Genomic DNA, 10881 nt, shown 5'->3' on the forward strand with positions numbered 1-10881 from the left:
ACTTAGACTATTTAACAACGTCAGTTAGTTTTCAATAATGAACCAAACGTGTGTGGCACTTTTGTTTAATGTTTAAATTACAAGCCAGATCTTGGTGTTCTTGACTCATTGCTAATTTGCTCAAATGAGAAAATATACAATAAGTAAGGAATGAGTATAAAGGACAGATATAAAGGTGGATGAATTTGAAATGTTTTTAGAAAAACTGCAACAGAGCTGAGAAATATTGTATGTTAGGTCTTTCTCTGTAATTATTCTCTCCTCAGAGTGGTGGTAGCTAAGTTTTCACTGTAAATGCCATGTTGCTGCATGTGCCTAATCTAATAGAGAAAAGCTATTTCCTTTTAAATCTTTGTAATTTCCAATTTAATTAGACACAAACATTCTGCATTCCTACACACCTGCCTCACAAAGTAAGTAAAAGTATCAGAAAGGTAGAAAACATAAATTCCCGCGCAGTCTAACTTGCAAAGCATTTGTTTACAACGTTTTAAACTAATATAAAAGATGTCCTCTTGCTGTTTGTGGTTCAGAAACCAGATACATAAAACAAGTTCACAGCTAGTGAACCCACACAGCTGACAGGTTTCTAGTCGCTTGGCACAGTGTCTTTATCTTACAGATGTTTCAGTGTGGGAACACAGAGTAGCGACAGGAAAGACAGATTCATTTTGAAATTGTGACAGAGCCTTTGAAATTAAATCAAATCAAACCATTTTCCCAGCAGCAGCAGCAGCAGCAGCAACAGCAGCAGCAACACCATGGCAAGCAACTGTTCATTTCCATATGTGGATTCAGTGATGGGGTATATGGAGCTGATCATCTATGTCCCCACATTCATCATTGGTTTGATTCTCAATGTTGCAGCGCTGTTTGTGTTCTGTGTCTTTCTGCGAAAATGGACGGAGTCAACTATCTACATGACCAGCTTGGCTCTGATGGACGTGCTCCTCCTCTTTCTCCTTCCCTTCAAAATGTACGCCACCCATCACCGCTGGTCTGCCTACCTCCAACCTTTCTGTTCAGCCTTGGAAAGCTTGTATTTTGTTGGGATATATGGCAGCATCTACACAATCATGTGTATAGCTGTGGACCGATGGGTGGCTATCTGTCACCCGTTTGAAGCCAAGCAACTGCGCTCACCCAAAGTGGCTCTGGGGACCTGCTTGGCAGTCTGGGTAGTAGTGCTGGCAGTTATCTTCCTAACCATGAGTGGCTTCAGGGAGGCCGGGCAGAAAAACTTCCACTGCTTTCACACTTTTTCAACAAAAGGCTGGAGCCCTGCGGTGATCATTTCTCTGCTGTTGTTTGGGTTCCTGGTGCCTGTGCTAGTGCTGGTTTTCTGTTCAGTCCAGACCATCTGTGCACTTCAGCAGTCCGGCCAGCACAGCCCAAAGAGCCAGGCCTGTGTAAAAATCATCTACAGCAGTCTGAGTGCCTTCCTGGTGCCTTTCACCCCCAGCCACCTGGGCATCCTCCTGCAGTTCCTGGTGAGATCAGCTGCAAGTTATTTTAAGTAAACTGAACTCTACAGTGAAAAGACTAATGAAGATTAAAGTACAAATAAAGATGACACAATAATCTCACCTCAAGGTCCAGTTAGTAGAACCCATCACACAATCTTTAGAATCGCAAATCTTATTTTTTTCTGACTTCCAAAATACTACATGGCCACAAGAAAGGGACTGGTGGATTATCAAGTCACTTCATGACAAGTCGCTTTCTCATGGGCTGTATTTGCCAGCTTGTGTATCAGGAGTACCCGCTTTGTGTTACATCGCTCTCAGAAGTAGCGCTTCCTGCCTGGGTTTTTATACAAAATCAAACAAACTACTTAACTTTTATAGCAACAGGCATACGGAAGGGGCGTAACCAACATTTTAGAAATATTGCTTTTTTGTAAATGTTACATAAAGGTCAAAAACCTGCATCTAACCAGCAGATGATGAAGCACATTTAGTATCAAAATAAGTCAAACTAATCACTGACGTCCTGGCAGACTCATTTTGCACCTGTTTTTCATATAGATTGAAAGCGACACATAATAACCTCAGTGTCTCAGTAGTTAGTGCCCTGATACTCGGATTGTGTGTGTCATTTTTTATTCAGATGTAAGAGATATTATTTGGAACAAATTCCTTATTACAGTCTGACAAATGCAACCAAAAAAAAACAAGTGAAGCAAAAGTTTAAAGAGATCATCTTCAAAAAAAAAAGCCTGATAAGAATATGAAACAGTTTAAACAGCTGGGTCCCCTCTGCTGTAATTCTAAGAGTTTAAGATACCCATGCACATAGGAAGTATGGTAGACTAATGTTTCTCTGTCTTCCATTCCAGGTGCACCAAAAAGTGATTCAAGACTGCAGCATCATGGGCCACATCAGCCTGTTCCTACAATTATCCTTGTGCCTGTCTAACATCACCTGCTGTCTGGACGCTCTGTGCTATTACTTCATCGCTCATGAGGTGAGGAGCCCCAGAAACAGCTTCAGGTTGTCAATGATCAGCCAAAGAAGAGCCACCTTCAGCACTTCAGAGGTCTGAACACGGAATAAAGTTAAATACATTTAAAATATATCATTTGTCCTCAGAGGACTGCAAGTATAGAATACTGGAGCTGGCATCTTGAACTTTAGGGCAGAGCAATGAAACTGAAAAAGGGGCCAGTACTGTTTTCAGTAGCTGATTGGAAAATGTGGCGTTAAGAGTAATGGGTGGAAACAGGTCAGAGTGCAATCTCAATTAACCACAGTGCTGAGAGTAAAGCTTAAGGGAGAGGATTTGACTAGCACTGATACATGATTTAGTCCATTGACAGGAAGCCGGTAGGTACCTGTTTAACCTCAGAGAGATCTGTTACCCATAGACTGCAAAAAGAAAATCTGCCAACAAGTCACAGTGTGACTTAAATGAAGAACCTTGTGAGATGGCTCGAAAGCACTCTCAGGTCATCCAGTCCCACACAAAGACAGTGAGTGAGAAACTGATTAAGGGGTACGTGTGCAGAGGTTTGAATTCTACTGTGTGCGTTTAAAAGTCAAGTCAAAGATATGTCATAGGCTGCTCAGAAGAACCACGTAAGATCAGGGCCGATACATTCCGGACCAGTTCGGCTCAACAGATATTTGATATAAATTGTAAAACGTCTGGTTAGACATCTAATTATAATAATAATCATAGGTTTTATTTATATAGCATCATATATAAAATAAAAAACACAATAAAATACATAAAAAGTCAACTTGAAACAAGTAAATAATGAAAACTTAAGCAAATTAAACTATTAATTTGATTTTAATTTCCATATTCACTTATCTAGTATATTAAAAAATTATGATCTGTAAATCTCACAGTCACCAACCAGTTGGGATCATGAAACACATTAATGTAAGTCTTTGATATTCATTAATAATTATCTAGAATTACTTTCTTAATATCATCAGATTTTTATAAACTAAAAGGTTTGACAGTAAAACATTTCATTACTATCTTAATTATCGATGATTTCTTAGATTGGTTCTTCAACTCATTGTTATTGAAATATTACTAACTTGTATTCCATCAGATCTATCATTGATTAACAAAAAATAATTATGAATATTGCATCTTAAAATAGATTTAACTTTTTGGGTATTCTGACATGGTTAATTTTTAGCATTTGATGCGAAGAGAAGATACATTTATGTGTCCGTTCTGTAAATCATTATAGAAATAAAGCCCATGGCTGAGGGCCAAAGGTTTTCTGTATAACGTGTCTGTATATTTTAGAAATCTTCTCTGACCTTATTCATGGAAAATCAAAGAAAAATGTTCAGGGAGATTACCGTTTTCAGTTACAGATTATATTTCTTATAAGGCAAGGTCGGCTGACAGTTTTACGACTGCAAGCTGTTTTTATTTGTTCTTACATATCAGTTTCTTTAATCTCACCACAATGTGACATGCTGTCGGTCATGAAATATCTACATATCATTTTATATTTTTTTATTTTTACAATGTAGCTTTAAAGGTGCAATAATATTAGAAGAATTGTTAAAAGCCATCTATTAATATCCGTCACCATGACCTGTGAACTAGTAAGACTGTTGATGAGACAGTTTTGATATTAGTATGTTTACAGGAGCACTTTTGATGTATGTGAATGCAGTCAAAACTAAACCCAAATGGAAAGCTATACATGCGGTACATTAAGCCACTCTCTGTCTTATTTTGTTAAATAGAGACGGCCTTGTTGTAAAAGTGAAAGGTTTCAATAAGTCTAGACAGCGCTCCATTAGGGGTTTTATTGTATATTAATGCTGTTTTTTTTTTGTTTAAAATAATGAGTGTAAAGCTGTGTTCTGAAAACAGAAACAAGATATGAAACCTGTCACGTTTTTGGTTTATTTGCATTACTTCTATCCTAATATTTTCATTTTGCACTAGCCTCCTCTTTATTGAGTTTCAGTGTTATTTGCTTGTGCTCAATTCCGTTTTATTTTCATTTCTGTCATTGTTCAGTAAAATGTGTTATTGTGAAGCAATGAGGCTTCTTGATCTGATTGTTGCAAGTGTTTTTTCTGTTCTTCTTCTGTGATATATAAAATATAAAAGTTGTATTTATCAGAGCAAAGTTGTTGACAGGAGGACAGCACAGGTTTAACTGACCCATAGAACGTTTATATTTTTACACAATATGCTTTACTTCTAAGTTTTATCTTCTAAGTTTTATTACTTTTACTTGACTTTTCTCAACAGTTTGACATGACATGTATATTAAATAAATAGATAAACATTACTTCCATTTTCAAATGAAAAACAGCTAACCACAAGAGATTCATCCTGTGACGTGTTACATTCACCACAAGGAAGCTGCAATCATCCAAATAAGCAACGTATTAAAATATGTGATGCATGTCCCGGTGAACAGATCAGGCCAGTGCGTTTGTCCCAGTGACATTATGTCTCTATTAGCTGTGAGGAAGTTAACAGAGGAAAATAGTCTTTGTTTCCCTTTTTAAAAGACTAGCTGCCTTTTTGCAATATTAACATATTATTGTGTGTACAATTTCCTATTATTGTAACCCATCATTTGCAGATTCATGTATGCTTTACTGAAACTGATACTGATGAACATTCAGAAGACAAAACATTTTTGATCATTTATTCTTAAAGCAGTGAAATATTACAAGAAAAATCGACTGTACAGCAAAATAAGGTATTCAAGACAATTAAATATGAGCACATATCACATGTCTCTCTCAAAAGAGACTTATTTGCTCCTGGTTGTACATTAGAAAGACACCCCAAATCTTTTTAAAGTTGGGACAAATTAACAATGTAGAGATTATAATGCCAAGATAGGAAAGACTGGGAACTGGCAAGAGCTAAAGACAACAGCCAAATCCAAGTAAAGAGGAGGAAGAGCAAGACAAAATGAGTTTTAGCCTTTGATATCATCTACAGTAAAAAGCATTCTTTTTAAATATTTCATATACCCTTAACAATAAGCATAGCATTGCTGACTGCAGACTTTGGTTCCTTCTGTCCCTCTAAAGCACTGCTACTAATTACAGTCTAAAGCCATTATATCCAAGGAGTGGGGAAAGTGTGGTACCAGAGGAAATAAAGAGACAAACCATAAAGAAATGTTCACAAAACAAGTCGATTTCAGATAAAAATCTATGCCTGTAACAATATGTTCAAAATCAATTTACAGTATATATTGCTTAGGAACAATCAAAGTTATATACACCATTCATTAATGATATAAACCAGCAAAGAAACGTCTAAACTACATGAGGTATGTTTTGCCATTTTCTGACATTGAAAACAAAATAAAATAACAACAAGATAAAAATATTAACTTGAGTGCACAGTGCAAGCAGCTCCCAAGTATCCTTACCATCACCCACAGTACACTGGGTTACTAAATAACAATAAGGACAAAAATAAAATAAAAGTCATCTGATGAAAATGTCACAAACTGACACACGTTAACATTAACATCTGATGCACAATTTGACAAGCTACAGATATATCCAAACATTTATAACATCATCCAAATATACAGACAGTCTGAATAAAAAAGACATTAACATTGTACATGAACAATAAAAGAGCATTTCCAACTTGAAACAAACAGACATTAAAACTGTAACTCAAATTATTGGACAAATACTTGCTCTTAAAGTGCAGTTAAAAGCCTAAAGAATTCAAGAGGTATGGTTTGAAATTGGCTTCAGTGTTTGATGGCTGTGATTTCCGCTTCAGATTTAGACCCTGTCGCAGATGACAGTCTCAACCACAAAAGTGTTCTCAAAGTGACGAATGCTATGACATTTCTTTGTCTCGCGTCTCTCGATACCTGGAAGAGAAAAGACAACACATTTAGAAAATCTGTTCAGTACTGAAAGTGTAAGATTGCTGTGTTCATTATACTTCTGCAGTTGCCATGCCTACACTAGCATCCATTTTGAATCAGCAGTGGTGATCCCCGCAGATTACATCCATATATGTACTCAGGGGGAAGTTTGTTGCATCATTTCTAAAGATCTCACTCCAATTAAAGGCAGCAACGACAGAGATATCGCTCATGTGCATCACTACCACCCTCATAGTGTGTGGATGTGTCCACTGTAATAGTGACTCACATAGCAGGAAGTTCCCAGGCTGTGCCCACACACACACACTGACATGAGAATCAGACTGCCAGGCTGTTAGAGGAGGATTTACACTGTACACACAGTGTCTAAAATAGGAAGCCCCTATTTGGTTCTGGTTGTCATTGTTTTCTGCATGGTCACTGCTCCTACACACCAAAACTGAACACCGGATTCCCTGTGACTCACCGGAGGAATACTTTCCTCCTCGAGTACAGAGAGATCACAGTGACCCAGCACACGTCACAAGACTCAACATCTCACAAGGGTGGGTGTGAAAGAGGGGGATAAATCAGCGGAAGTGACCCCACCACTCATCATCACTCATTATTTAGCATCTCATATTGGAACAGGAAGTGTGTACTCACGTCGGTGCTGGTTGCGGCGTCTGAGGCGGTAGGTTTCTTTGCCGTAGCACAGCCTGTGGATGAATGGGCCCAGCTGCCACATGTTCCTCACCCTCCCTGTCACCATCATCTCCTCCTGGATGATGTAAGTCTGAGGAAGGTACGTCCCTCTCTGTGGCAAAGAGACACAAATGAATCACTCATCAGTCGATCTGTCTGTGGGAGGAACACTGCAGACAGGAAGATGGGAACATGCTGTCTTTCACTCTCTCCGACAGCCATTCATCTCCAACAATGCCCTCACAACGGCTTCGTCAGTGACATCAACAGCTAACGTAGTGAGTGCCTCACCTTGACATTGATGAGCAGCTCCCACAGGTTCCTTGGAGGCATCACCAAGGTTGTGTTCAGCTCAGTGATGTAGCATTTGTCCAAAGCAATGTCATGATAGGCTGTAAGGCCCTGGAATAGATTAAATACAGGTTAAAACCTAAGCCATAATAAAACACTTATAATAATGTAATGTAATGCAAACACAAAATGTAATGAGAGGAAACCAGTTAGCATATGGTTGCCTTACCCTCTGAAAGTCGTGGATTATATCAGCAGGGTCGCTGCCTCCAAAGTGTGGCACAGGTACACTGATCTGCTCGTAGTTGTCATCCAGGTAGATGCCGACATTTTCCTCAAGTTCTTGCCGACCCCTCAGAGGAGCATACACAGAGTCCTCGTAGATTACCCGACAGTGGAACAAGCTGTCTTCTGGGATCTGCTAATGGTACGCAACAGAGCTGAGTTAGCATGTGACATGTGAATGTTGTCTGTTTTTAAAACATTTTAGGTTCTTAACAATCTGTGCCACTGGGTTTAGGATATGATGTAATAAAGGGAGGTAGAGTGAACTGACCTGAGGTATAAAGTAGTAGCGATAGACATAGATAGAGGCCAGCACCAGTCCTGACATGAAGACCACCAGGCCAAAGGTGAGACAGCAGAGGCCAGTTGGAAAAGGCTTCTTGGGCCTGACAGGAAGAACCAGCTGCTCCTGTAAAGAGAAAAGAGAAAAGCAGATTGGTTAGGGGACAAGTCAAGGTTGACAAGGAGAAGTCAGCTAGTTAGCCAGGAGATTGTAGTATGAACCGGAACTTTTGGCGTGACCACAAGTTTTTAAATTATACAAAATATATGCAAAATGTTGCAAATGGTTTTCCATTTGATATAATGGTGAAGGCAAGAAAAATACATCTTAGATTTTAGTTTGATGTTTTAATGTCCTATCCAGTTCTATAACGGTGTATGAGCATCAGTAGACATGATCCTCTCACACTGCCATGCTTTAAAGTCCAAATCGTAATAGAGTCAATTCTGATAAGAGGCGGTTGCCAAGTCGTTAGTTAGAGGAGGAGATCTGGTAGACGTAGGACGGACTGGAATGAGACATGCCAGATGCCCACCCACAGTCTCTCAGTCAATCTGCTGCCTCTCCCTACTACTGTTGCTATGGAGAGCGGAAGCAAGGAGAACAGATTGTGCCAGGCTCTGACGAAGACGCTGGCACGTGGCCGTCTGGGTCTATTCTTAGAGGCCTACTTCCACGCTCCATATTTGCAGTTTGCTAGCGCCCTCAGTGGGAGTCAAAAACGAGAACAATTGCATAGAGCAGGAGTCCCTCGGCAGAGGCGGACATATTAATAGATCTACACACATTGGCTCTGACGCCTAGCCTACAGTCGCAGCCAATCTGAATCCACACAGCCTTTGACATCACGTCTTATTCTTCGCTTGACGTAGCAAACAGGTGAAAGGTGTTTGCAGAAGTGATGGATGCGTCACCAAGTGGTATTCATTGTGTACAGTGTGTTGGGGGAAGAAAAAAAGAACGAGGTGTAGACAGGCGTACATTGTGTGTACTAGATTTCTAATTATGTTTAACTCCTGGGAGGTAGTCCAGAAAGGAAGCTAAGAAAAGCTGAATTTATTGTGACAAGCCAGACTGCCTAAACATTCAATTTAAGCCTTTCTACTATCATAACTCAGCAATAATATGAGGAACAACCAAGATACTATTATGTGCACAATATCTATCTATCTATCTATCTATCTATCTATCTATCTACTTTAACATTTAGTACTTTAAATACAGTTTTATTCTATTCAAATTATTGTAACACTGGGTGAGCCCTATGTTTTAGAACTGCAGTCTGAAAATGAAGGACCTGGGATCTTCCATGTTGCAGATTAGTTTCAGGCTGTAAATTTCCAGTGACCAACACAATGATCTCATGAACTCCCCTGATCATTTAACGCCACTCTACTGCTTACCTCCTCTAGAACTTGAGTTTTACTAAAGTAAAACTACACATTTTAACTCTTCTTCATTTAACCTTGTATAATGCCAATTTGAGTGAGGAATCAGATAAAATGCCTACTGTTTACATACAACACAAGATAATCCTGGATTACCATTTTCACTCACAGGCTCCTGCACTCTCAGGCGCATCCTGCAGGATTTACGTGGCATAACACCTCTTGACGTCACTGACTGGTGCAGTGACCGCATCTGACAGTTCTGTTGTTTTCTCATCTGACAAAAACTAATATAAAATGTATAAAAAAGAGGCTTTTTGCGCCTCTGCCTGCCGCCTGTACTTAGAAACGGGGGACTGTTCCTTTTATACATGCATACTTTATGAACCACCACAGAGTAATGGTGTCATATTCTGCTGAAGGCGCACACACAGGACAGGGCAGCCATCTGCAGTGTGTCCTCGAGGTGGCCAAACAAGGTGACGTAATGTCAACATCCCCAGGCGGGGATGGCCTGCACAGTGTAACATCATTAGTCTCTGTTACTGTCGGCCAGCAAGAGCAATATAATAAACGGCAGTGTGATTGTTTAACCATTATACTAAAAAATTATAGTAAAAAAAAAAAAAAAAAAAAAAGCATAAATGCAATATATTACTTCATCATTCATCATGGATTACAAGCATACAATTAAGTGACATGATGATGCATGGACAGGCAAATCAAACATTAGTCTGCAGATAAGAATAAACAGATTAACGTTAATCTACTTATCTTCTACCTGTGCAGAAGGAGTTATACTGACACGCAGGACAAATGCCACAACACAAGACAAACACAAACAAAAGTGTGCAAACTCACGTGAGCCTGAGGTATAATGATCTTGTGTCCATCGACCTCTTTTTCAGGCTTCTGCGCCGACACTGGCTGTAAAGTGATCTTCACCATGTTTGTCTGTTCGGTGTGTAATTGCTTTATCTCGTATCTGATTCAGTGCGCTGGTTTCATCCACTGAGCCGGGAAGATTATATAGCGGAGGACCAGTCTCGCCCCCGGGACTCAGTGACATCAGAAGAGCGTCTTCTCTGACGAACAAGTATTGTGTGGGTCTGAAGGAAAAGCCGCCTCGCTGCTGTCAAAATAAGAGTCCAAGTCCGGCTAAAACGTTTAGATTTAGCCTAAAATACACCGTTGTGGGCTATTTGGTGTGCATATAAATATACTTTAACGTTTTAAGATATTTAGGATGAAAAAAAAACTAATTGTATGTCCTGTTAGTTGATATTACACAACGTCGTGCCCTTATTCTGAAGGCAAGTGCCCGATATGGTAGTGCTTTCCGTAATTTATTTAAAGCTGCATCTCCTCTTCTCAACCGTGTTCCCAACACTATCATCCGGAAATGTAGGGATGTTTCAAACTCTCAGCCAGCTACTAGACTGCAATAAAGTTATCACTAGGTCACTACTACTATATAATACTAATAATACTACCACTACCACCACTACTACTACTAATAACATAGTTTTAGCCCTTACTTGTGGGCTCATCTAGGCATGTAATGTGTTGTGCAGTACTGCATACT

The 10881-nt window shown here is 39.4% G+C and overlaps 2 protein-coding genes across 2 annotated transcripts; one reads left to right on the plus strand and one right to left on the minus strand.

Annotated features, from left to right (window-relative positions):
• Positions 1 to 731: 731 nt before the first annotated feature.
• On the plus strand, positions 732 to 4529 carry LOC118334281 (G-protein coupled receptor 55; the record flags this gene model as incomplete). Its single annotated transcript, XM_035670127.1, has 2 exons — positions 732 to 1490; positions 2339 to 4529. Coding segments are annotated over 2 exons (966 nt in total), but the record flags the coding sequence as incomplete, so codon positions are not given.
• A 601-nt stretch (positions 4530 to 5130) lies between these two features.
• itm2cb (integral membrane protein 2Cb) lies at positions 5131 to 10379 on the minus strand. The gene is made up of 6 exons (XM_035670069.1): positions 10158 to 10379; positions 7897 to 8034; positions 7570 to 7761; positions 7341 to 7451; positions 7011 to 7161; positions 5131 to 6347 (listed from the first exon to the last, which is right to left on the minus strand). Exons 1-6 carry the CDS (start codon positions 10242 to 10244, stop codon positions 6256 to 6258), a joined length of 771 nt encoding a protein of 256 aa, XP_035525962.1. The 5' UTR covers positions 10245 to 10379; the 3' UTR covers positions 5131 to 6255.
• Positions 10380 to 10881: the final 502 nt, after the last annotated feature.

This window comes from Morone saxatilis, unplaced genomic scaffold, assembly GCF_004916995.1.
Source record: "Morone saxatilis isolate NCDOM2014 unplaced genomic scaffold, NCSU_SB_2.0 Contig23, whole genome shotgun sequence".
Classification (NCBI taxonomy): domain Eukaryota; kingdom Metazoa; phylum Chordata; class Actinopteri; family Moronidae; genus Morone; species Morone saxatilis.

Bases quoted from the DNA above. Each gene is read 5' to 3' on its own strand.
- itm2cb (XM_035670069.1), bottom strand. From the start codon at position 10,244: ATGGTGAAGATCACTTTACAGCCAGTGTCGGCGCAGAAGCCTGAAAAA. The intron at 7,162-7,340 runs GTGAGGCACTCA...TCTTTGCCACAG, and splicing joins AGCTGCTCATCAATGTCAAG to AGAGGGACGTACCTTCCTCA. The intron at 6,348-7,010 runs GTGAGTACACAC...TTTCTCTTCCAG, and splicing joins ACGCCGCAACCAGCACCGAC to GTATCGAGAGACGCGAGACA.